Below are 27,830 nucleotides of genomic sequence, written 5' to 3' on the forward strand. Positions count from 1 at the left end.
ATTTTAAATACTGAGGCATAATCTGCATGTGTACTGTGAAATTTTGGTTTACGTTGCAGGATAGTACTGTTATAAAACATATTTATTCTGTTTTCAGTAATGTGTCTGACAGTGGTGAACCTTTAAGTATCTTTTTTTAGGTTACCAGTTGTCTACATGAGAATTTCTAACCTAAGTGAGAGGGAGATGTGGAAGGGAAATTATAAGAAAAATATTAATGAATTTTGCTTTTTTTTTTTTTTTTTTTTTTTTTTACTGTCTTCACGTTATTGTTGCGCATATCATTCTCATTTTTTTTCTATTTTCAAGATTTTCATTACTTGGAACGCTAAAGATAACAAAATCCCATTTTGTACATAATAAAATCCAGCTGAAGGTGATAAATTGCTTCTACTTTAAAACAATTTTCAAAGATTATCCTCTGTCGGAAGATATATTTATCTTATCCAAGAACACAAGATTCCATTAAAAACAAAGATTAAAAAAGCAGTTGGCAAGCAGTTTGTTTTAACGTTTACAACTTTCAGGGGCACCAGGCTGGCTCAACTCACAGAGCAGGTGACTCTTGGAATCAGGGCCTCATGTGAGTTCAAGCCTCACATTGGTTGTAGAGATTAGAAATAAGTAAGTATGTACGTACATACATGCATACGTACATACGGTTTATAATTTTCAAGCTGGGCATGTAGATAACTGTACCACTGTATACTTATATTCCTACCACTAATTACAGCTGTAGGACTCCCTGTAATGCAAAAGTTCTATAAATCCTGAACAAATTGGTTGTTGAAATATTTTCTTGGCAATATAAACCAAAGGACAAGACAGTTGTGATCTGGATGGACCTGTTTTATAAATAATATTTTAATAATTATCTATACAGCCTTTAAAAACAGAATTTTAAACCATCTTCATTAAGTGGTAAAATTCTTGTCTATTGGAAGGTATAGGACCAGGGCTGGATTATTGCTCGAAGTCACAATTTTTTATTTTTCGTTAGGGCAATAATACAATTTAGTTGGATGCTAGGATTTATACAGTAATAAAGAGAACTGGTTTTTAAAAGAGGCTGTTAGAGATCAATAGGGAAATTGAGTTTGATGTTGGTAAAGGACCTGAACCGAGCACATACGTTTGGCTTTCCTTAGTAGACTCGGAGAACCAGCTACAGTCCTCCCTAGAGTTGTGAGAAAGATGACTTTTTGGGTTTTCTTCATCAGGTTTTATAACAGTATATAATTCTTATCCATCTGGTGTGTTTGATTAGGTTTTTTTTAGTTCAGCGAAGACTAATGGGAGGATTTTTATTCATTTGTTTCTGTTTGACTTTTGTTTGGTGATTGTCAGAGGCCCTGCCAGTAATGGAATTCATTGAGAATAGACTGGATGGGGCTCCTGGGTGGCTCAGTTGGTTGAGCATCCAGCTCTTGATTTCAGTCAGGTCATGATCTGTGGTCTTGGGATCAAGCCCCACATCAGGCTGCACACTGCCCTGGGCATGGAGTCCTCTTGGCACTCTCTCTCCTTTCTCTCTGCTCCTCCTGCTCACATTGCCTCTCAATTAAAAAAAAAAAAAAAAAGAATAAACTGGATATGTCACCATACTGTGCTGAGTTTAAAATGTCAGGGTTTGATTTGAGCTTTTGCATTATATCCTGATATTATTAAAATAGCAGATTTCTCCCTCCCCATTTTACAAAGTACCATCAGCCCCGTCTTCAGGATCAGGCAATGGTTGTGGCTTTTCTTTCCAAAGACAGCTTTTTTTTGGTTTTGTTTTCTTTTTGTTTTTTTTTAGAGAGAAAGCATGAGCTGGGAAGAGGGACGGAGGGAGGGGAGCAGGGGAGAGAGTGAGAGAGAGCAAGAGCGAGAGCAAGAAAGTCTTAAGCAGGCTTCATGTTCAGCTTGGAGCCTAATGTGGGGCTCAGTCTCACAACCGTGTGAGCATGACCTTAGCTCAAATCAAGAGTCAGCCGCTCAACTGACTGAGCCACCCACTCAAGTGCCCCGTTCCAAATACAGTTTTGTTCTTTATCAGTTGACCATTTTTTGCTCTGTAAAGGGCAAGATGGTAAATATCTGCATCCGCATTGATCTGTGTCACCACTGCTCAACTCAGACATTATATAGCACAAAGGAATCTTTCGACAGTATGTAAGCAAATGAATGTGGCTGGGTTGCAACAAAACTTTATGAACCTTGAAATTTTAATTTTCATGTGTCACAAAACTGCCTTTTTATGTAATACTAAAGGCCTACTTTTTTTTAAGTTATTTATTTTAAGAGAAGAGAGAGAGAGTGCACAAGTGAGCAGGGAGGGGCAGAGAGAGGGAAAGAGAATCCCAAGCAGGCTCCACCCTGTCGGCACAGAGCTCAATGCAGGGCTCAGTCCCGTGAACCGTGAGATCATGACCTGAGCCAAAACCAAGAGTCAGACGCTTAACCGGCTGAGTCACCCAGGCACCCCACGAAATTGCCTTAAAAAAAAAAGTTTTTTTAACCATTTAAAATTGTAAAAACCATTGTGCAAACCATAGTTTGCTGATCCCTGTTTTTTATGCTTAATTCTTAAGTTATTGACACTGTAATAGAAACATAGGTTCAAGAACCTATCTGCTCGTGGAGCTCGTGACACCTGGTTGGAGGTTAGGATTCTTGAAGGGAAACACTGTACTGGCCCCTGAGTGAAATCAGCTATGTGTATTCCTGCCATTCTCACTACTGATCTGTGGTTTTTGTCTAGTGCTCAGTGCTGTGTTGGAATCCTCCTCTTTGTCTTCTGTTCTCCATGGAGACCATGTCGAACACTTTCTGTCCTCAGAACTGCAGCCCATTCACCTCCCAACCTATCTTATGCCCTAAGCACGTGTCCTGGCTTCCTAGCTTACCCAGAAAACGGAAGCCATCGAGCAGAAACTCCATTTCCTGCCTTCAGACCAGCCACTGTAACTACACATAAACTCATGCTTTCTACCTCTCCTCCGGTTGAAATAGAAGGAGATGTCACCTTAAAGCTGTCGTTAGCCACATTAGTAATTATTCTATTTTTCGCTGAGATGGTCTTATCCTCTCGGCTTCCGGGGACTTCTCATAAATTCCAGTTTGCTGGTTGACGTTCCTTTTTGCCTTTTAACTTTGCTGTCAGTTATTCAGTGTATCTTTTCTGTCGTTCTGAGGAGCATGATGTGTCTGTTGTGATGTGCCTGTTGTGTCCTAGCCGGACTCTCTCGTACCCCTCGTCTTACAACACCTCTCTCTCTGCTCGTTCTGCTGAGCATAGGTGTTGCTTAGATTCTGGCCCTAGGCTCGTGTCTTTAATTCTGTACCTTCTCTGAAGCTTACGTTACCACTGGCGGGAACCTGGTGACTCACAGATGTGCACTTCCAGCCCATATTTTCTCTTGCACGTAGTCTCCTGCCTCGTGGCCATCTTCAGCCTCAGAACTCCTGCGTTGCTTTATCTCATCTCGTGAAATCACCATTCCTTCATTGCTCCAGGGAAGGATTTGGGCATCTCTCTGGCAACTCCACTTACTCCTCATTCAGTCTCCTGAACATCTCTCTGTTCTCACTGCTAACTCGGGGCAGAGTGGTCTGTTGCCTGTTGCACCTGCTCCACACCGCATCCTTTGCACAGGAGACAGATCTTTTCGACCAGCGTAAAACCCTGTGGTGACTGCTCGTTGTCCCCAAGAAAACGCCCAAACAAAGCCTATCGTTTTGCCGGTCGTCCCTTCCTCACTCTCACCCCAGCCTGGACTACGTCCATGTCCCCAAAGGGAGCCATGCACTTTTTTTCACAGCCTTGAAAAATGCCATCGGGGACATTTCTCTGTGTTCCTGAAGCCTGGGTTAGCTCTCCACTCTGAACTGGAATCTCTTATCCATAACCTCAACTGTCCTGAAAGCTCACAGGGCAGAAACTCTCTGAAGACTTGCTCCCAGAATGGGCCACAGTGTGCGGGAGACATCTCATTCCATGAGCTTGGTTAGGTGCATTTTCCCATGTCTTTTTAGGTTGAGATCAATACTTCAGTCCTGTGTTCACACCTTCTGGGTATCACCCCGCTGCCATGATAAACGAAAGGTGTTCTCACGCCCAACACGATCGAGACTACCTGCTGTCCTCAGCAGAAACAAGATACTTAGAGAAACAGTTTGTGGGCAGCCCGGTCCACTTCATATAGGATCTCCTTCTCCAGCCCCCAGAATGCTCCCCTCTTACATATTTCACGGTAAACACCCGAGTCCAACTAAAGTATCAGGTGAGCTCTGGTAAATGAGGCAGACACCCCAGAAAAGAAGGGCCAGAAAAGAGCACTCTCTGAATCCTGTGGAGGTAGACGCTGGGCAGGATTGGCAAATAGAGTTTGCAGGCTGAAGTTAGTTGATATGCCTGTAACTTGCTACGCTTTTTTTTTTTTTTTTTTTTTACTTCTGATACCTAGAGTTGGGAATAAGTGATGATGTATGTATGACAGTAATTTAGAACAGAAGCTACAAATGTCTGATTTAAAGCCTGTTGATATTTTTCCAGAGAGAGAGCGCGCAACACGGTGATAAGTGTGAATGGCACAGCTGGATCCTTAGGTGCAGATGCTGCCTCAGCACTTACTGGCAGTCTGTGCCTTAGTTTCCTGACCTGTAAAATCAAGTTTTAATAGTAACGAATAGCTAATAATCAGTAGTACCTCGTAAGATTGTGAGGATATTTAAATGAGTTAATATATGTAAAGCCTTTAGAAAGCCAAGCACTCATGTAAGTTTTTCAAGACTAAATAAGTTTGAAAATTAAGGAGATCAGGGAAGATTTTTATTTTGACTGCTCTAGACTCATTTTTTCCCCTCAAACGTAAGGAGCGTCAGATGCTAGAAGTTATCTTACGTGTTCTGACATTTGTCTCTGAAGAAACTCTTGGAAAAGAGCCACCTTCACCAAGGTGGATGCCATGAATTGGCATTTTACGGTCCGTCTAGTCCTACCTCTTGAGGTCCTATCTTTGAGTCTTGAATAGCTAGGGTAGGAGTTTAATCTGCGGCTACTAAAATGGACACACTTGAGTGCCCAGGTCACATCTGGTCTCTTAAAGAGTGTGCTAGGCAGCAGAGGTGTCCTAGGATCAGGACACCATAACAGACATCTTACCTCGGCAAGATTTAAAGTTGTGGCATAAACGGTTCCTTTTTATTTCCAGACAGCTGTGGTTGTTTTAAACCTTCACAGAAGTCACTTATGAACGTACTGCTTCTGAAGAGGAAAAGAGAAACCCTAGATGCTGTGCTTTGGACGTAAATGCTGGCACTCTTCAGAAACGGGGGGCAGGTGGCTGTTAGTCTTAGATTCTTTCTAGAAGTTGAGCCTCAAGGATATTAGGGTCTGGAAAAGAAGTTGGTTTTCTGGTTTTTGGTTTTAAATTTCTTTTGCAAGGAGGTGAGGGAGAAACACAGGAAAAATCACATACTCTTCTCTCATACTATTCATTTAACTCTTGTTTTAAAAACAACTTTGAGTTTATCACAAAACTTTGAAAAACATTTGTCACTTTTATTTTCTAAGTGTTTTTCTTCCATACAGGAACTTTGCATTGATGGCGACTAATTTGTGTGTTTTTCTTTTTTTTCTTTTTTTCTTTTTGCATGCTGTCCCCTGTGTTGGAACTCTCAATAGAGAGTAAGTTGGTTCAATATTTGTTGGAAACCTAACTTTACTGCATGACTGTGAAATTAACCCTTTTTCTCTATTTTCTCTCCCGAAGAGTTCATGCAGTGTTGGACCCTTTGCAATCCACGAAATGCTATTTGCAGTTATGCAAACTGTCATTCTGTTTGGAGATGTGCTTCTTAATCTACTAATTAATCTAATTTGATGATGTTCTTCTGTTCTGTATTTGATGACTGGCACACCTAAGACATAAGTGAGATTAAGAAAAGACCACCTCAACTGTAATAGCTCCAGTGGTCTAGTCGTTTTCTAGTAAATTACAGGTGTGAGATACGTGGAATTATAAATCGATTCCACTGAAGGTTTGTTCCATTGAATTATTTAAAAAAGTAATTCCCAAATTTTGCAATTACTAAAAAAATAATTAGTCCCAATCTCCCCATATATACTTTCTAATATTCTATAAATGCCATTCCATAAAAGCAAACAAAACAGTTTATGGAGCAGTGGGTCTCAGATTTCTTTTCTGAAATCAGATTTTTAACCCTAATATTAGCATATCTACTTTCCATTTTCTTCTTTAATTTTAGATAAGGTCATGGGAGGATATCAACATCTGGCAGTGAACTCTTTGTGATAAGGCAGCCACATAAGAAATTGTATGTGACATTCCCAATATATATTTTAGATAGATCGATCGATAGATCGATAGATAGATACAGGCGTGTATGTTGTCACTTAGTAAGTACCACTGATAGGATGTATTTTGAAAAACAATAGTAGAATTCTCTGTGTGGAGTACTGTAGATAACATGTCTACTTTTTTGGGCATCTGTACTCTATCAAAAGAAATTTCTACCCAGGAGACTCAGAGAAGTCTTCTTGAAGAAAATAGCAGTTCAGATCTTGTCAGGAACATAAACTTCGGATATGGCAGTGTGAGATGGTTGGGCCTCCTGGGAAGGACTGCCCTGAGCCCCGAGAAGTGGGAGATGTCAGAAAGTGTGTAGAAGAGAGAAGGAGGTTAACCTTGGCCGGGATGAAGGGAAGAGCCTGTGCATCTTCCCTTGCCAATGAGAACAAAGGGCTGGCTACCAATTACAGGGTAAATTTCCGCTTAATAGAAGATCCTTACCCTTTAAGGAACTTTTCCTACACGTTAATTGAACGACTTTTTACTCAGCCTCTGGTAAAAAACCGTGAGCTTGGTTCTAATTGGTAATGCACAACTATACAAAAACAGAGGCTTCATTCTCAAGTGTTCTGTGTTTCAAATGGGAAGATAATATAAATACAGAAAAAGCTAAATAGCACCATAGAGCTAGTCCCACAACAGCTTCCAAGAAGGAAAGATCAGTGGCTGTATCCTAAAGTGGTCTGAGAAGCTCTTTGGCTGGGACATGAGTGGCAAACTTTGTAGTGAGTCACATGCTGTGTATAAATAGAGGAAGTATGGTAGGAAATCAGGAGTGTGGTGAGATGTGCTCAGGAACAGTAGACCGTATGTTGCCAGATAGTCTGAGATCAGTTTGGAGAGTTAGAACCTGGTCTGAGCATTTGAGATGTCATTCTGCACACTGTCGTATAGACCGTGGAGGATTTTTTTTCTCTCAGGATGGCACCCGTCTGGAGGTGAGAAAGCAGGCACGTGTTGGCCTGCTGCCTGTTCTGTAGATAAAGTTCTGTGGAGCATAGCTGTGCACACTCATGTGCATACTGTCTGCAGCTGTGCTACAGTGGCAGCGTCGAGTAGTTGTGACAGACACCATATGGCCTGCAAAGCCTAGAACGCGTACTTACCTGGCTTGTTCTAGAAATCCAGACCTGAGGTAGAAAGGCGTGGTGCCTAAAGTGATAGTGTGACGGACAGGTTTGGACAAGGCCTCCAGAGAACTGTTCTCGAGGTCATGGGGCCTAGTAGGCTAGATCAGAGAGGGTCTGTTAAAGTCGCACTTTGGATGAAAAGAGAATCAGGAAGAAGACTAGCTCTTCATCGCCACACATTTAGGGTGGAGAAGCACAGTGCCTGGCAACTAGAATGAAAGAAAGACGGGAAATAATAAGAGGAAAGCAGTGGAAGCTCCAGGATGGCCAAGCATACTAAGCTAGTGAAAAAGCTGCTACATTTCACGGTGAGAAGATGATGGGTGGGAGGGAACCTGAAGGGGAAATTGGGGAGACATTGTCTTCTGCAGCTGTAAGCAAGGGATTTGGATTGAGAATAAAAGAGTAAAGATAGTAGAGGGGAGAGAACAAGAATCCCGAATAGAAAGATTAGTCTTAAAGAGGAATAAAATTGGTTCTCCCTTGTAGAAACGATTATTAGAAGGATGGCTGTAGAGGAAATCAAAGGGGGTGGGGGGATGTCCGTGGAGAATTTTATGTTGAATGACAGTAAAGTGAATGAGGTAAGTTATCTCATAATAGAGTGGATGGAACACAGTGGGAAACCTAGCGACTTAGCTCTGAGTCCTGATCCAGCCGTTCACTATGGAAGCCTTGGGCAAGTCATGTAATTTTCTGGTTCTCAGTTTCCTGAGAACCAGATAAAATGAGAGTTGACTCAGGCATTCTAATGTTAGCTTTGTTGTAGTGAAAGCTTAAAGTTGGAATCTTCAGGAAAAGAGGCAGGAGTTGAAACAAGATTAAAAGTGAATCAGAGAATTAGAGTGCTGTGCCTGGCAAAGCAGGTTTAAGGGGATGGACCGGAAGCCCCAATGTGTAGTGTCTGCTGTAACTTCTGAGGTGTGGATACTCCCACCATGGCCGATTTCAAGGTACTAGCCAGCTTACAAAATTCCTGTACACTTAGCAATCAGCTTTCTAGGCGAGTACCCACTGACTCCAGCACAGCACTGGACTGATTTGCCAGGTACCAGTAAGAGTGAGTACTAAGTTAGATACATGCATTTGCTCTAGAGTGGGTTTAGTGGGGTTCCTCAACTTTATGCCAGACTCTGAGGAGACAGCCAGCAGCTACTCGAGTCAGTGGGCCAAGTTTTATATCTAAGAGAAGCCAGATTTTGGGGGAAGTGGGGTGGAAGTTCATGATTTTGCACTGTAAGCAAGAGCAGTGTTGAAGAGATACGGCCTGGGGATCGGACGGTATTAGAAAATTTTAAGTAGTCATAGTTCCTGCTTTTATAATTAGAGTACATTTGAGCACAGAGCTAAGGTGTATTTTTTTCTAACTTGGGGTCAAATATGAAACCTTAGTTCTAATTCTGGTCAGGAAAATCCTTCATTTTCTAACATAAGAGAAAAAATGGGAGTTCATGTATAACTGAATAACGGAAAGTCAATAATAAGATATATGTTGAGCAAAACTCCTTAATTCTCAAATTAGCAAAGTTTTGAGATTATTAACTTTTTTAAACTATAGTTTTTATGGTCTGTTGTGATTATAAGTTGTCTCATAATATAATGCCTGACGTTGTCCTAAGAGTTTTTTTCTTTACCTGGAAATAAATTCTCCACTATGGTGCTGAATTTCTTGTAGAGATATACCTTAGTGTCGGTCATTTTTCCTAAGTATTTTAATGAGATGCATTACTTAAGAATATTAGCATTCCTTTCCTTACATTTTTTTTATCTTACAAAGTTTTTTAAACTAGTACATAAATACTGGAACCAAGTACAAAACCCATCAAAAGAAATGGAGACTAATAGCCATCTAGGATTTTTTTAGAAATCACTAAAATGAAGATGGAGAGTTGTGTCCTGAATTTATTTTATTTTAGGTACAGTTATACTTATTCCAGATCAGTTAAAATTATGTTTGGGGAGGTTTTAACAAATAATAGATCTCATACCAAAAAAATGAGTGACAGCTGACCTATTGAGAAATGTAGGAGTCTCCAATTAGCCCAATATGTCAGGATGTTCTTATATTTTAAGGTAGCTGTCAGCATAGTCCCCCTCTGATTAACTCAGTGCCACTCCTTCAAAGAGCTGAGGCCTGGTGAGGCTATCAGTAGGTAGTTCCTTGCCCGAAATTTCAGATTACCGCGGATTTCAGTTGAACCAGATTAAGCTATGGCATCATTGACATCATTAGGTGTGCCAGCCATTGTGGCCAAAGTTTCTTTACCAAGTGATGCTGCATGGAATAGCTAATTGTTGAACTTCGGCAGAAGTTGGATAACATCTCAAACATACTCTTGTATCACAGAGTCCAATGAAAAGCAAGAGAGATTGTTTTTCCGCTTGGCTGCCAATCGCTGTGCCTCTGATTCCTGTATTCCCTTTCTATTGCGGTTTTGAATGAAGCATAGAGGTCAATATTTCCTCCTTTTTCTCTCCCCTTCCCCATTTACCCACCGTAGGTATTCAGCATGTTCTTGGAGACTCTAGTGGATTTCATACAAGTCCACAAAGATGATCTTCAAGATTGGTTGTTTGTACTGCTGACTCAACTCTTAAAAAAAATGGGTGCTGATTTGCTGGGGTCTGTTCAGGCAAAAGTTCAGAAAGCCCTTGATGTTACAAGGTAATAGTTTCTTCATCTATTTCCAGTTTATCCAGTAGTAATCAGGAGTGTTTAGTTTCTCTGTTTTGATTTCTGAGTCCTTTCAATCCATTTATGCTGCATGGGCTTCATTTGAAAATTATTAATCATGCTCATTCACATGATATATTTAATGCAACAATGGTCCTTAAATCAAACACTGCCTTTCTTATCTAAAACTGTCATGAACATTAGTTGAGTAACTCAAGGTCGTATTTTATCTTACTTAAGATATTCAAAATAGAGTTCAAGATCTTATTCAATCTAATGTAAAAAAAAAAAAATATTTCCTAAATTTAAAAAGAATGTTTTGTTATGCACTTAAACATTCAGAATCTTTCTTCAGATGATGTTGAACCAGTGATCTATTTCTACTTTCTTGTGTAGATAGATTGTTGAGGTGAGTCTAAGAATTCAGATACTAGGTCTAGGGAGCCATTTCTGATGATGTCAACTTGCAGAATGTTCTGTTTACATGCACAGTTGAAGCAAGATAGACCGTTATCACTGTAGTGTTGGTTTTTAAGCACCAGTAGGGCATAGATTCAGATGCTCAGATTGTTCTGGGAACAGCTTGTGTGCTGCCCGGCATAGACTGTGTACCACTCACAGACACTGCTTTGTCGTGCTCTTTGAGTGACGTGATGTTTTTGGTAGTAAGCATAGCTTTCTGTTTAGTTTGCTAAACGTCTACTTGATTAATTTTTGTTCTGCTTTGTTCTTTCCTTATTTCAGAGAATCTTTTCCAAATGATCTTCAATTCAATATTCTAATGAGATTTACAGTTGATCAGACCCAAACACCAAGCTTGAAGGTAAAAATTTGCAGTCTTTCGAAGACATTGTAAGGAATTAAAGCGTTTTGTTAATAATGTTGACGTTTATATTTCTGTCTAATAAGAAGCTGTTCCATCAGTGGATTTTGTTTTATAAACTTTCAGACACTCAAGCCAGCGCTTCGGGACCAGCTTCACTCTTTTTGGAGCTCCAAGGTTTTTTTGTTTTTGTTTTAATCTGCATTATTTCTTTTCTTGACTCTCTTTAAAAACGCTGCCGTGTTGCAGAGAATGTTTGTGTGCATCTGTTTTCAACTACTAACCTCTGTAAGCCTCACTTTAAGCATGCACAGATTTTGTTTCAAATGTGGCTCAAATGCCAGACTGTCTCTGGGAGAAGCTTCCTGGGGATCTCCATTTAGAAGGCAGCACAAGTATGGCCATCTAACTCTAAGCTGGTAACGCAGACTCATTCTATAAAGTCCTCTCTCATCTTATGTTTGTGATTTCCCAGTTGTTTTTTTAAGTGTAGAAGTTTGAATAGGTATTTTGGGCAAACTGTCAGTTTTGCCTATGTATTTATTCTAGTAAACAAAAAATTTTAAGTTTAATCTCCCTGCTGTTCTCCAGTTCTCTTTAACTGAAACGATAACTTTTTTCTTCTTTGTGCAATGTGATATTTCTAATGTGTGCATAAAATTTAGAGTCGGGGTTAACTTTCTCAATTGCTATTAGCACACATTTTCTAGTTAACTTATGTGAAAACGAGGTGGATTCCAATTTGTGACTTAAACATAAAAGAACAAATAATAAAGAAGCCCCTAAATTCTTTAGTAGGGATGTTTTCTTAGTTTTATTAAATGAGATTAAAGTCAGGGAAATAACAAGCATATGTGCATTTAAAAGCCTTACGTTTTTCTGCTCTCTTCTGCACGAAATGTATTTCTACAAGCATTGTTGCCAATGATCAATTTTCCTTTAAGTTTCTGAATGTGATTTTGCCTTAAAATTCACAATTATGTTTGTTACCAGGGTTGACTTAGACTCGACATAATGTTAATTTCTCAGAGCTGCTTTGTGAAAGGGATTCTGTCTGTTTTGATTTTAAAACGTGACCTACAGGAGAATAATTTACTTGATATTATTGATAAATATGTTTTGAATTCATTCTCTGTTCTAGCCATTGTGCAAGGCACTCCTAGGAATATAAAACTTACAATTTCTTATCATTATTATAATGCATGATAAACTGTAGTAAGGATTATGATTTAGGTACCAGGGAGTAGGCACTCAAGTGCTGTAGAAAATATACGTAGAGATTTTTCATGGGGCCGCAGAAAGGGAGGTCTAAACCATTAGCTTAAGAAATAAGGGTCATAGGGGAGTTCGGGGAGAAGATAAAGTTGCTAAATGCCTAAAGAAAAACAGTGGGAAACAAAACTAATCAAAATTTGCTTTCCTATTGGGAAACATAGTGGGTACTGGAGTTACAGACTAAATCTGTAAAAGCCATGATCTATATGGCTTTTATATCTTATGTTATATATACGTGTATTATAGATTATATACACACACGTATGCAGGCAACGTTGTAGGGGAAAATCACTCTAAAACTCCTAAATTGATACTTGAAGATACAAGGAAAAGCTAAATTGGAGCCATACCTTAGGCCAAAAATAAAAGTAACTTTAAATTGGGTGACAGATTAAGATTAAAACACTGAACAGGTTATAGAAAAAACAGGTTATACACAAACAACTTGTGTATGAGATCTATAAAATTCTTTATTGATAAAAAATGACGGATCTTTCAGGTAAAAGAGAAAATTTATTTCTCACAGTCATGTGGTTAAATGTCAAAAAATAAGCAATAGAATAGGGGGAAATAGCAATACAGAGTGATTCTGAGTAATATTAAAAAGAATAATTTTGGTGATCTTTTTCTGGGTTTCACAGATATGTTGTAAAGTTAAACACACTTTAGCAGCTAGATTATTTTTCCTTCTCTGAATGCATGTTCATGTTATTAAAATTTCAGACTGTGTATATAAACTCGTGAAATATCCTACTTAAATCTAAACTTTCAAATGATTATTATGTGTGTATTGTGGTTATTTTGCCTAGTAGTATTATAAACGCACCTACTCTGAAACCCTTGAAAGCTTATCTGCCTCCGTAAATTGCTAAGACACTGCACTAGTTGAATCTCACGTAGAACAAATAAATATATTCAGTTATTGGTTGTAGCAAGTTGAAAACGACGACATTGATGTTCATTCTTTGATTCACTGTACTTGCTGTTCAGTTTTTCACACTGAGAGGTGACACGGCTTTGGGAATCCAGAATATTAAGTGCTACTGTAATTTATCAGGCCTGCTACTGCAAAATTAATCATAAGTCTCTTTCCCTCTCCACTGGACATTTTACCTGGACAGATGATGGATTAACTCTCAAATTTTTTCTCAATACATCTAAAAGTTATAGTTACTTCTTAAAATGTATTCATTTTGAGGCGCGCCTGAGTGGCTCAGTCCGTTGAGCATCTGACTTCAGTTCCTGTCACGATCTTGAGGTTTGTGAGTTCGAGCCCTGCATCAGGCTCACTGCTGTCGGCTCAGAGCCCGCTTCAGATCCTCTATCCGCCGCCCCCCCTCCCCCGCCCCGCCGCCTCTCTTTCTGCCCCTCCCCCGTTCACACTTGCACGTGCTCTCTCTCTCTCTCTCTCTCTCTCTCTCTCTCAAAAATGAATAAACATATAAAAAAGTTTTAAAACTTTAATCATTTTGAAATGAAGAATGTAATCTGATCCCCCCCCCTTTTTTTTAAACTGGAAGCCAAAGGGGAAAAATGTGCAAGAGTCAGAACCTTATATTAACACTTTGCTTCCTTTACATAAAACTTGGCACAGTACCTCCCGAAGACCTTATTTGGGTTTAGTGAGACAAGTAACATCTTAAGATCAATAACAAGGGGAGACAGAACATTGAAAACCTGATTATCTTCGTCTTTGGCAGTATTTTTTCAATGTTGCTGTTTTAATCATACACGCCTTCCTTTATCTAAGTCAGCAAGTGGGTGTTTAATATGTTGCTCTACGTAACACCTGCTCTATCCAGCTGTGCGGTTTGCCAGCTGCCACTTCTAAACCGCACTAGCAGAGTCTTTCAGAGTCCTTGTCTAGAACCGCTAGGGTGTTAGAAGATGTGACTTCTCAAAGTTTTTCTCAGCCGGTGCTTCTGCCCTCACATCCCTGAGAGAACGGCGGTAATTGAACAGCGGCTCACTCTAAGGATAACAAAGGCTGAGCCTACGGAAGAAGCACGTACGCTCTGCCCCACCTGATTTTGAAGCCTGCGTTTGACCACACCCCCACCTATACCAGGCACCCAAACCTCAGGAATTACAAAGAAATGTTGTCTTTGCTCCAGCGGTCCTTGTGTAAAACTTTTTTGTGACACTTCTTTTGAAAGGTGGTTCTGGATCTCATGGGGTGAATGTTACTGTATGTTTGGCAAAAAAACCTGTATTGCCCACCTTGATTACTTACTTGGTTTATGATACCTTATTTCCAGAATACTTTGGTTCATTTCCCCAAAAGCCAAATTACACTTAATTTATAAGGACTGGCTCCCAGGGAAATGTAGACAAGAGTCAGCTGTAAGCTCTGAAGGCCGACTCAAGGAGAAGGGTATAATCTTGTCAAGAGAGTCTTCAGCAGTTCAGACACAGGGAATGAAACACCTGGGATTTAAAAGTTCTGCTATATGTGAAAACAAAAATCCACATTTCCATGTATTTGTACCTCAGGTATGTAGGTGGTTATGTAATTTCTTTTTTGTTATTGTTGATGTTTCGTTTCGTATTGGTTTGAAAAATAATCACCTGATTGCTTTTGAAGTGTAGTCAGTATCCCTCAGTGACCGTCTGGTTGTCCTCTCTCATTTGCTTACCTCTGCAGGTGAAGGTTGCTATCCTTAAATACATAGAAACTCTGGCCAAGCAGATGGATCCAGGAGATTTTATAAATTCCAGTGAAACTCGCCTGGCAGTGTCTCGGGTCATCACTTGGACAACAGAACCCAAAAGTTCTGATGTTCGGAAGGTATGTTTTAACGTAAGATTTAGAAGGTAAATTAGAAAAACAAGTCAGTCATTTTGGATTGCCAACAAAGGGAATTAATATTTCTGGACATTACCGGTTAGTATTGATTTATTTACTTGGTGATACGAAGACTTGTTTTTTTATCTTCTCTTTTAAATGATTTAAAATTTTATCCAGTTAATATGAGTATAGTTTTCAAACTTAGAATAAGAAACCAACTCTCATTGCCACAGTCCTCCCAACCTCTAATCTTGTAACCATTCAAAATATAGTTGACCCTTTTTGGTATCCAAAATACATAAAGAACTACAGAACTCAACATCTAAAAACAAATAATCCAATTTTCAAAATGAGAAGACTGAACAGACATTTCTCTAAAGAAGACATACAGATGGCAAACCAACATGGGAAGATGCTCAACGTCACTCATTATCAAGGAAATGCAAATCAAAACCACAATGAGTTGTCACTTTACATCTGTCAGAATGGCTAAAATCAAAAACACAGGAGACAATAAGTATTAGTGGGGATGTAGAGACTGAAGAACCCTCTTGCTTGGCTGGTGGGAATGCAAATTGGTGCAGCCACTCTGGGAGACAGTATGGAGGCTCCTCAAATAATTAAAAATAGAACAACTACCCTATGACCTAGGAATTGCGCTATTAGGTGTTTACCCAAAAAATACAAGAACACTAATTCAAAGGGATACATTTACCCCTATGTTTATAGCAGCATTATTTACAATAGTCAAATTATGGAAGCAGCCCAAGTGTCCACCAATTGATGAATGGATAGGAGGTAGCATATACATGTACAGTGGAATATTATTCAGCCATAAAAAAAGAATGAAATCTTGCCATTTGCAACAACACGGATAGAGCCAGAAAATATAATGCTTTGCAAAATAAGTCAGAGAAGGACAAATACCATATGATCCCACTCATGTGGAACTTAAGAAACAAAACAAAGGTGGAAAAAAAGACAAGCCAAGAAACACTCTTCTTTTTTTTTTTTTTTTTAAATGTTTGTTTATTTTTGAGAGAAAGAGAAAGAGCATGAGCTCTGAGAGGGGCAGAGAGAGAGGGAGACACAGAATCTGAAGCAGGCTCCAGGCTCCGAGCTGTCAGCACAGAGCCGGACGTGGGGCTCAAACTCACAAACCGCGAGATCATGAGCTGGAGTCAGACGCTCAACTGACTGAGCCACCCAGGCACCCCAAACAGACTCCTAACTGTAGAAAAAGACTGAGAGGGATGGGGGAAATACGGAAGGGTGATTAAAGAGTACACGTATCATGATCAAAAAAATAAATAAAGTGAATAAAAACAAAAAAAATACAGTGCACCCTTGAACAACACAGATTTGGACTGTGCCAATCCACTTACATGCAGATTTTTTTTTTATAGCGTAGTTCTGTGAATGTATTTTCTCTTCCTTATGATTTTCTTAATAACATCTTTTCTCTAGCTTATTTTATTAAAAGAATACAGTATATAATACATATAACATACAAAAGGTCTGTTAATCAGCTGTTTATATTGCCATTAAGGTTTCTGGTTAACAGTAGGCTATTAGTAATTAAGTTTAGGGGGAATCAACTTATAAAAAGTGCAGAGTTGACTGCACAGGGTTGGTGTCCCTAACCGCTGCATTGTTCAAGGGTCAACTGTAGTCCAGATGTTTCCACTTGCATGCACCAGTGTATTTCAGATAAGAATTTACAGTGTTTCCTGATTTACTCATTTTGGGCATGATCTATTGATCTGTTGATAAATCTAGCCATGAGTAGCTTTCTATCTTCCTTTGTACATAAGAACTTAGCTTAACGCATACCATTCCCACATCTTTTCGTGTACCTTTCCCCATAATTTTCAGAATACGTATGAATCAGATACTGGTAATCAATGGAATCAGTTTACCTTTTGACTGTGGAAGTATTCACTCCTATACCAAGTGGTCTGTTGCTTCCTTCTTTTCTTATAAGAGTTTTGTCGTGGTGTAAATAATTTGCCTTGTTTTTCATTTGCCTGGGTTTGTTTTAATGTTTATCTGTTCATATTTTCACCATCTCTGCAACATGCTTATGGCTAACATTTTCCGTGTGCTCAAAGACGTAAATTATTTATTTATTTATTCCATGGGGAGCCCCTTCTTAGACCTTTTGTTCTTCTCGCCATCTTCCTGAGACTTCGTCTTCACCCATCATTTCTTGCATCCTACATGTGGCATTGCTCACTCTCTTCCTTTGTGAATCATTATCTTCAATATTCACTACAAAGAAGAGCATGGAGTATACATTTTTTGACCTTTATTTCTAATGGTGAACACTTTACCCAACAGAAGCAGAATATTACCTTCTTCTCAAATGTACATGGAACATTCTCCAGGATAAGACCACATGCTAGGTGATAAACCTCAGTAGCTTTCTTAAAAGGATGAAAATAATACAGAGAATGTTCTCTCACCACAATGGAATGAAACTAGAAATTAGTAACACAGAAGTGTGGAGGGCTCACAAATATGTGGAAATTAGGTAACTTCTAAATCGCCAGTGGATCAAAGAAGAACTCAAAAGGGAAATTAGAAAAATACAGTGAGGTGAATGCAAATGGAGACATGATCTACCAGAACTTACAGGATGCAGCCATAGCAGTGCTTAGAGGGAAATTTATAAGTGTTAATGCCTATTATAAAAAAGAAGAAAGGTCTTAAATTAGAAAGCTTAACTGCCACCTATGACATGGGAAAAAGAACAAACTAACCCTAAAGTAAACAGGAAGACATAAGATTAAAGCACAAATTAACAAAATACAAAAACGATAATCAGTGACACTAAAAGCTGGTTTTTTGAAAGATCAACAAAATTGGCAAACTTTTAACTAGATTGACAAAGAAGAAAAGAGACTTACATTACTAGAATTAAAAATGAAAAACAAGTAAAGAGATTGACTTAGTAATCAAAAAAGAACCCACAGAGAGAGGCCCAGGCTCAAATGGCTTCACTGGTGAATTCCAGCAAACATTAATACCAGTTCTTTAGAAACTCTTTCAAAAAACGGAAGAAAGAACACTTTCCAACTCATTCTATGAGGGCAGTTTTACCTTGATACCAAAACCAGACAAAGATGCCCCCCCTCCCCCCCCACACACAAAAGCCTACAGGCCAGTATCTCTTACAAATATGGATGCATTTAATCCTTGACAAAATATTAGCAAACTAAATCGTGCAACATAGAATTATACACCACGCACAAGTAAATGGGATTTATCCCAGGAATGCTGGGTTAAATTAACATCTGAAAGTATGTTAATGTAATACCCCCTGCCAGTCACAAGACAAGACATGTGATCCTATCAATAGAAAAGGCATCTGGTGGTGTCCCTGGGTGGCTCAGGTGGTGGCGCATGGGATTCTCCATCTCATGGTTGTAAGTTTGAGCCTCATGTTGGGTGTAGAGATGACTTAAAAATAAATCTGGGGAAAAAAAGAAAAAGACAACTGGCAAAACCTTAACATCCTTTCATGATTTAACCCCCCCAAAAAACAAAACCAAAAAAAAACTGGTAATGGAAGAGAACTTTCTCAACCCAAGAGAGGGTACCTGCAAATATCCACAGCTAAATTCATACTTAATGGTAAAAGACCAGATACTTCCTCCTTGAAATTAGGAGGAAGACAGGATGTCTGCTCTTAGCATTTCTATTCACCATATACTCTACAATTCAGTATATACTATGCGTTACACTCTACTCTGGTCTAAGTGTGCAGTACCCTTATGGCTAAAAATATGTACAACTCAGCAATTTCTATTTCTATTCAACTGGGGGTTCTAGCTATGACAGGAAAAAATAAGAAATGAAAGGCATCCTTGGCAAGTGGCATATTGGATAAAGGGTTAGTGTCCCAAAATCTATGAAGAACTTACCAAACTCAACACCCCCCCAAAAATTATCCAGTCAAGAAATGGGCAGAAGATACGAATAAACACTTTTCCAAAGAAGACATCCAGGTGGCTAACAGACACATGAAAAATGCTCAACATCACTCATCATCAGGGAAATATAAATCAAAATCACAATGAGGTACCACATCACACCTGTCACAATGGCAGAAATTAACAACTCAAGAAACAACAGATGTTGGCAAGGATGTGGAGAAAGGGGAACCCTCTAGGCTCTGTTGGTGGGAATGCTAACTGGTGCAGCCACTCTGAAAAACAGTATGGAGGTTCCTCAGCAAATTAAAAATAGAACTACCCTGTGACCCAGCAATTGCATTACCAGGAATTTATCTAAAGGATACAAAAATGCTGATTTGGAGCACCTGGGTGTCTCAGTTGGTTAAGTGTCTGACTTCAGCTCAGGTCATGATCTGGTTCATGGGTTTGAGCCCCACATCAGGCTCTGTGTGACAGCTCAGAGGCTGGAGCCTGCTTCAGATTTGGTCTCCCTGTCTCTCTGCCCCTCCCCCGCTCACACTCTGTCTCAAAAACAAACACTAAAAAAGTACTGATTGAAAGGGGCACCCCCAATGTTTATACCAGCACGATCAATAATAACCAAATCAGGGAAACAGCCCAAATGTCCATTGACTGTTGAATGGATACACATACATAAACCCAATGGAGTATTACTCAGCAGTGAAAAAGAATGAAGTCTTGCCATTTGCAACAATGTGGATAAACATTGTTGCAAATGGCAACTAGAGGGTATTACCCTACGTGAAATCAGAAAGCCAGATTTATGATTTCACTCATATGTGGAATTTGAGAAACTCAACAGATGAACATAGGGGAAAGGAGGGAAAAATAAGATAAAAACAGAGAAGGAGGCAAACCATAAAAGACTCTTAAATACAGAGACCAAACGGTTGCTGGAGGGGAGATGGGGGAGGAGGATGGGCTAAAGATCCCATCTCATGGATGGTGGGCATTAAGGAGGGCATTCTTTGGGATGAGCACTGGGTTCTACTCCTGAAGCCAAGATTACACTGTATGTTAACTAAATTGAATTTAAAGCTAAACAAACAAATAAATAAATGGCATCCAGATTGGAAAGAAAGAAGTAAAACTATTTCCATTTGCAAATGATACGATTATATGTAGAAAAAATCCTAAGGAATCACTAAAAAACTATTAAAACTAATAAACAAGTTCAGCAAGGCGGCAGGATATAAAACGCTATACAGAAGTTATAGTTCTAAACCCTTGAAATGAGTAATCCAGAAATGAAACTCAGAAATCACTTTCATTTACAACTGCATCGAAAAGATTAAAATCTGTAGGAATAAATTTAACAAAAGACGTGCAAAATTTATAGTAGAAACTACAAAACAGTTTTGAGAGAAATTACGGATTTAAATAAACCAAAAAACATTCCATGTTCATGGATGAGAAGACTTTATGTTGTTAGGATGGCAATACCACCCAAAGGGATCTACAGGTGAAATGTAATCCCTATCAAAATCCCAGAAATTTGTAGAAATTTACAAGCTCTTTCCAAAATTCATGTGGAATTGCAAGAGACCCATAATAACCAAAGCAGTCTTGTAAAAGAACAAAGTAGGAGGACTTCACACTTCCTGATTTTAAAACCTTATATAGGCAGGCATACTTAAGAAAACTGCAAATTTAGTTCCAGACCACTGCAATAAAGCCAAGTCACATGATTATTTTCAGTTCCTAGTGTATATAAAGTTGTCTTTATGCTGTGGCCTATTAAGTGTGCAAAAACATTATGTCTAAGAAAAAAGTACATAGCTTAATTTAAAAACACTGCTAAAAAAATGCTAATTATCATTTGAGATTTCAGAGCCGTAATCTTTTGGCAAGTGGAGGGGCTTGTCTCAGTGTTTACTTACTAGTCAGGGCGGTGGTTGCTGAAGCCATGGCTGTGGCAGTTTCTTGAAATAAGGCAGAAGTTGGGGCGCTTGGGTGGCTCAGTCCGTTGAGGTCCGACTTTGGCTCAGGTCATGATCTCGCGGTCTGTGAATTCGAGCCCCGTGTCGGGCTCTGTGCTGACAGCTCAGAGCCTGGAGCCTGTTTCAGATTCTGTGTCTCTCTCTCTCTGCCCCTCCCCTGCTCATGCTCTGTCTCTCTGTCAAAAATAAATAAACATTAAAAAAAAATTTTTTTTTTTTTGAAGGCAGAAGTGGTGGGAAACAGTATGGAGATTCCTCAGACAACTATAGAAATACTATATGATTCAATAATTCCACTACTGGTTATTACCCAAGGAAAGTGAAAATGCTAATTTGAAAAGGTCTTTTGCACCCCTGTGTTTATTGCAGCATTATTTATGATAGCCAGGATATGGAAGCAACTCAAGTGTTCTTTGATAGATGAATGGATCTATTCATCTAGCCATAAAAAAAGAAAAAAAAAAAGGTTGAGATCTATTACTAGCCATAAAAAAAAAAAAAAAGGTTGAGATCTTACCATTTGCAACAACATGGATGAACCTAAAGGGTCTTATGCTAAGTGAAAGAAGTCAGGTTGAGAGAGACAAATACCATGTGATTTCACTTATGTGGAATCTACAAAACAAAGCAAATGAATAAAGAAAAAGCAGAATGGGACCTATAAGTATAGAAAACAAACAGTTGTCAGAGGGAAAGGGGCCGGGGGCGGCGGGGCGGGGAATGGGAAAAATGGGTAAAGGAAAGTGGAAAATACCAGCTTCCAGTTACGGAGTGAATAAGTCACAGTTATAAGAGGTACCACGGAAGGAATATAATCAGGGACGTCATGGCAGCATTGCTACACTTGCGGTGAGCACAGAATAATAGAGAAGTCAAGTCACTATGTTGTATACCTGCAACAATGTCACGTTGGGTATCAGCTACACTCAAAGTTTTAAAACTGTTGTAAAATAACCAACTCAAAATAAAATCATTAAGAATTCATGTTTAAAAAATAAGACTGTGAAGTTCCCCACATCGACCCACTCTTCCTTTTCCAACAGATTTCTCTGTAGCGTGAGATGCTGTTTAATAGCATTTTACCCACAGAATTTCTTTAAAAATTGGAGTCTGTCGTGTCAAACCCTGCTGCTCCTTTACCAACTAAGTTTATGTAATAGTCTAAATCCTTTGCTGTTACTTCAACAGTCTTCACAGCATGCTCACCCGGAATAGCTTTCATCTCAAAAAACCACTTCCTCTGTTCATCCGTAAGAGGCGTCTCCTCGTCTCCCAGTTCTCTCAAGAGATTACGGCAATCTGGGCACATTTGCAGGCTGCACTTCTCTTTCCAGTTCTCTCACTGTTTCCACCACATCGGCAGTTGTGTCCTCCCCTGAAGTCCTGAATCCCTCAGAGTTATCCTTGAGGGCTGGAATCAGCTTCTTTGAAATTCCTGTTAGTGTTGATACTTTGACCTCTTCCCATGAATCACAGATGCTCTTAATGGCATCTAGAATGGTGAATCCTTTAAAGAAGATTTTCAATTTACTTTGCCCAGATCCATCAGAAGAATCACTATGGCAGCGGTAGCCTTACAAAATGTATTTCTGTTTCTTTTTGTTTTTGAGAGAGAACCTGAGTGGGAGGGGCAGAGAGAGGGAGAGAGAGAGTCCCAAGCAGACTTTGTGCTGCCAGTGCAGAGCCCGGGGCAGGGCTTGAACTCAGGAACCGTGAGATCGTGACCTGAGCTGGAATTGAAGTCAGACACTTAACCGACTGAGCCGTCCAGGTGCCCTCAAAATGTATTTCTTAAGTAAGAAGACATCAAAGTCAAGATTACTTCTTGGGGCACCTGGGTGGCTCAGTCATTTAAGTGTCTAATTCTTGATTTCAGCTCAGGTCACGATCTCACGGTTCGTGAGTTCGAGCCCCACGTTGGGCTCTCTGCTGTCACCACAGAACCTGCTTCAAATCCTCTGTCTCCGTCTGCCCCTTCCCTGCTCTCTCTTTCTCTCTCTTTCTCTCTCTCGAAAGTAAATATTAAAGAAACATATATTTTTTTAATTAGCTTGTGATCCATGGGCTGTAGCACGGATATGGTGTTAGCAGGCACGAACCCGACGTGAATTCTTACTGCACATCTCCACTGTAGCTCTTGGGTACCGGTGCATTGTCATGATCAGTAATATTTTGAAAGGAATCTTCTTTCCTTCAATAGTTCTCAGCGGTGGCTTAAAATATTCAGGAAACCGTGTAAACAGATGAGCTGTCCTTCCGGCGTTGTTGTTTCATTTACAGAGCACAAGGAGAGTAGATTTAACACAATGCTTAAGGGTCTCAGGATTTTCACAATGATGGGAGCCCTGGCCTCGACTTAAAGTCACCAGCTACATTAGCCCTAACAAGAGAGTCACCCTGTCCTCTGAAGCCAGGCACTGATTTCTCCTCTCCAGCCGTCAAAGTCCGAGGTGGCATCTCCTTCCTGATACAAGGCTGCTCCGTCTACACAGGAAATCTGCTGTTTAGTCAGCGACCTTCAGGGATCGCCCTAGCTGGGTCCTCTGAGTAACTTTTTGGGACTCCCGTGCTGGCTGTGCTACCTTGCACCTGTCGGTTATGGAGACGGCTCCTTTCCTTCAACTTCACGAGCCAACTTCCGTGGCTTCCTCACCAATCTCGGGCTTCACGGAATTGAAGAGAGTTGGGGCCCTGCTCTGGATGAGGCTTTGGCTTAAGGGAGCGTTGTGGCTGCTCTGATCTCCTCTCCAGACCACTGAAACTAGGTCTGGATCAGCCATGAAGCTGTTCTGCTTTCTTACCATTCATGCTCAGTTTCCTTCAAGCACCTTTCCTTTGCGGTCACAAGTTGGCTGTGTGTCACAAGAGGCCTAGGTTTTGGCCTGTCTTGGCTTTTGACTTGCCTTCCTAAGCTTAATCACGGCTAGCTTTGGATTTAACGTCAGACCCACGCAACGCTTTCTTTCACTTGAACGCGTAGAAGCCGTTGTGGAGCTATTAGTTGGCCTCATTTCAACACCGCTGTGTGTCAAGGAACAGGGAGGTCTGGGGGAAGGAGAGAGACGGGAGCAGCCGCTCAGTGGAGCTGTCAGAACACACACAACATGTATCGATTGCTATCTCGTTTGGACACAATTTGTGGTACCCCCAAAGAATTACAAAGTAACGTAAGAGATCACAGTGAAAGAGTTTGAAATGTTGCAAGGATTATCAGATGTGACACAGAGACGCAAAATGAGTAAATGCTGTTTGAGAAAGTGTGCCGGGGGCATGTGGGTAGCTCAGTCAGTTGAACGGCCAACTCTTGATTTCAGCTAAGGTCATCATCTCATGGTTGTGAGATCGAGCCCCACATCAGGCTTCACACTAAAGATGGGGCCGGCTTAAGATTCTCTCTTAAACATCAAATAATTTTTTTTTTTCCAAAAAAAGGCGGGGTGCCCCTGGGTGGCTCAGTCGGTTAAGCGTCCAACTTTGGCTCAGGTCATGATCTCACGGTTTGTGAGTTCGAGGCCCACGTTGGGCTCTGTGCTGACAGCTCAGAGCCTGGAGCCTGCTTCGGATTCTGGGTCTCCCTCTCTCTCTGCTGCTTCCCTGCTTGCTCGCTCTCTCTGTCAAAAATAAATAAACATTAAATAAAATTAAAAAAAGATTCTCTCTCACCTCTGCCCCTCTCCCCTGTTCATGCTGTCTCTCCCCCCCCCACCCCACTCTCTAAAATCAAAAAGGAAAACGTGCCGACAGACTTGTTCAACACAGAGGTTTGCCACAGAACTCCAAAATATATAAAGAGCTTATCAAACCCAACACCCAAAAAACATACAATCCAATTTAAAATGGGTAGAAGGCCCGAACAGACATTTCTCCAAAGAAGACATCCAGATGGTCAACAGACATATGACAAGATGCTCAAAATCCCTCATCATCCCGGAAATGCAAATCAAAATGGCTGAAATCAGAAACACAGTAAACAAGTGTTGGTGAGGATGTTAGAGAAAAGGAACCTTCTTGTGTGGTTGCTGGGAATGCAGATTGGTGCAGCCACTGTGGAAAACAGTATAGACGTTCCTCAAATTAAAGATGGGCCTACCGTACGATCCAGTAGTCATACTACTGGATATTTACGCAAGAAATACACGAACACTGATTCGAAGGGATGCATATCCCCCTATGTTTATAGCAGTATTGTTTATAATAGCCAAATTATGGTAGCCACCTAAGTATCCATCTACAGATGAATAGATAAAGAAGATGTGGTATACATACATAGTGGAATATTAGCTATAAAAAAGAATGAAATCTCTCCATTTGCAATGACATGGATGGAGCTAGAGAGTATAATCCTTTGCAAAATAAGTCAGAGAAAGACAAATACTATATGATTTCACTCATGTGGAATTTAAGAAACAAAACAAGTGCGGCACCTGGATGGCTTAGTGGGTTAAGCATCCGACTCTTGGTTTCGACTCGGGTCATGATCTCATAGTTTGTGAGTTTGAACCCTACATCACACTGTCAGTGTGGAGCCTGCTTGGTATTCTCTCTGTCTCCCTCTTTCTCTGTCCCTCCCCTGCATGCGTGCACATGTTCTCTCTCTCCCTCTCTCTCTCCCCCGCTCCTTCTCTTTCTCTCTCTCTCTCTCTCTCAAAATAAAAAAAAAAAAAAAAAAAAAGCAGCAGCAGCAAAGGGAAAAAAAGAAGAGAGAAACCCAGAAACAAATTTAACTATAGAGAACAAACTGAAGGTTACCAGAGGGGAGATTGGTGGGGAGATTCAATAGGTAATGGAGCACACTTCTGATGAAGACGGGGTGATGTGTGGAGTTGTTGAATTACTGTATTATACACCTGAAACTGATAACACTGTTATGCTGACTAACGGTAAAAACTTTTAAAAAAAGGAGGGAGTCACCTGGCTGGCTCAGTCAGTGGAGTGTAGGACTCTTGATCTCAGGGTTGTGAGTTTAAGTCCCACGTTGGGTGTAGAGATTACTTAAAAATCAAATCTTTAAAAAAATAAAAAGACAGAAATGGGATACAGTACTCTAATAAAGACCTGGTTTATGCTGTGAAAGAAGTAAATTAATTAATTAAAATCTCGGGCCACCATGGTGTCTCAGTTAAGCTTCAACTCTTGATCTCGACTCAGGTCATGGTCTCAGTTCATGAGATCGGCCCCATGTCAGGCTCTGCACTGACGGCATGGAACTTGCTTGGGATTCTCTTTTCCCTCTCTCTCTGCCTTTCCCCCACCCCTCAAAATAAACATTTTTTTAAAATGTATCTAGTAAAAAAAAATGTGATACTACAATATAAACTAATGAAAACGGGCTTTATCAAAATATACTCACAAACTATTGCATTTTAAATCATGCAACTTAAACCCATATTACTTAATGCAGAAATAGAGAAATAGTTGATAGAACATAGAGGATCAAAGACACTTAGGTTTATTTGGGAGGTTAACTCACAATAAGGGTGTCACTTGGAGTCACGAGGAAAGGATACGCTGACCGGGAAGTGGTTTTGGAACAGCTGGGTTCTCTGTCTCTGGGAGGAAAGAAAGCTGAGTCTCATACAGCAGAATAAACCCTAGATGGAATAAAGTGTACCTTAATTCATTGGCTCAAATAAACGAGGTAGTTTTAATATTTTCCAAAAGAGACCATAAAGTTTTGCTTCAGAATACACGCAGTTTCATTTAAGCACTGTGTTCGAGTGCATACCCACACAATGGTGTTTTGTCGTTTCCAGAAAAATGGGCTTATGTCACAGCTGTGGTTTTATTAGATCTTTCCTTCGGCAGCGTCTGATAGCCCTCTGCCGATCTCCTCGTGCATTCAACTCCGTCACCGTCCAAGGCTGTGTTGCGCGGTCTGCCGTTGCACCAGTGGAACAGAATGTAACCATTCCACTAGTGTTGCATATTCAGATGCCGTAAACTCAGGACGCTTAAGTTTTCTAAGACTGGGATCTGAACACGCCCAGAATCAGATGCACACATTTCCCTCTGAGTCATGATTGTGAACTATGTGGGTTTCTTTCTCCTCTCATTAAGTTTCTTTGAAATCTGAATTTCAAAGTTTGGCTTTCAGTAACTCAGTTATTTTTTTTTTTAATTTTTTTCTAATGTTTTCATTTATATTTTGGGACAGAGAGAGACAGAGCATGAGCAGGGGAGGGGCAGAGAGAGAGGGAGACACAGAATGGGAAGCAGGGTCCAGGCTCTGAGCTGTCAGCACAGAGCCCGACGCGGGGCTCGAACTCACAGACTGTGAGATCATGACCTGAGCTGAAGTCGGACGCCCAACTGACTGAGCCACCCAGGCGCCCTTCAGTTGGTTATTTTAAAAGAAGAAAGTAAATTTATAAGTTTTCTTAACTGATCTGAGTAAGCTTTGTTTTGTTCCCATTTCCACCCAAACGTTAGACTAATTTTTCACTTATATAATGAAAAGTAAGTATTAAGTTGCTCTGGATGGGCTTTGTATAGCTTAGGGATATACAAGTTTCCCCTGCTATCCGAAAGTAGACTGTTGTGTGAAACCTTTCATACACCAAAATGTGTAAAGCAAAGAAGCAGTCCCATTAATTTTCATGGAAAAACTTTTGAGAGTTCCCTCTTCGTCTTTTCTGACACCTTAGGATGCAGCTTGCTAACAGACACACAGCACAAATCAGGATAAAGCACACACAACACAACACAGTTCAACAAAGGGATGCTTAATGCTGAGATGCTGAGTGTAGTTCCTGGGGAAGGAGCTTGGTGACGCCCTTCTCACTGCTTGGAGTACAGGCTCAGTGCAAAACAAATGTTGAATGTATTTTGGCTTTTTGCCTTTATTTATAAAAGTGAGGATCTTTG

The 27,830-nt window shown here is 40.1% G+C and overlaps 1 protein-coding gene across 39 annotated transcripts in view; it reads left to right on the forward strand.

The window, feature by feature from the left end:
• Positions 1–27,830, forward strand: part of CLASP2 (cytoplasmic linker associated protein 2) — a 167,625-nt gene that overhangs the window by 114,065 nt on the left and 25,730 nt on the right. For 15 of the 39 annotated variants that reach the window (XM_040479615.1, XM_040479618.1, XM_040479620.1 and 12 more), the window contains 3 exons: positions 9,988–10,151; positions 10,905–10,983; positions 14,903–15,046. In XM_040479615.1, the coding sequence (XP_040335549.1) occupies positions 9,988–10,151; positions 10,905–10,983; positions 14,903–15,046 (387 nt within the window). Of the gene's footprint in view, positions 1–1,847; positions 1,851–9,987; positions 10,152–10,904; positions 10,984–11,109; positions 11,161–14,902; positions 15,047–27,830 lie in introns of all 39 variants that reach the window. The other 24 variants (XM_040479605.1, XM_040479610.1, XM_040479616.1 and 21 more) reach the window with 3 other exon arrangements.

Source organism: Herpailurus yagouaroundi, unplaced genomic scaffold, assembly GCF_014898765.1.
Source record: "Herpailurus yagouaroundi ecotype Mexico unplaced genomic scaffold, PumYag 159, whole genome shotgun sequence".
Classification (NCBI taxonomy): Eukaryota; Metazoa; Chordata; class Mammalia; order Carnivora; family Felidae; genus Herpailurus; species Herpailurus yagouaroundi.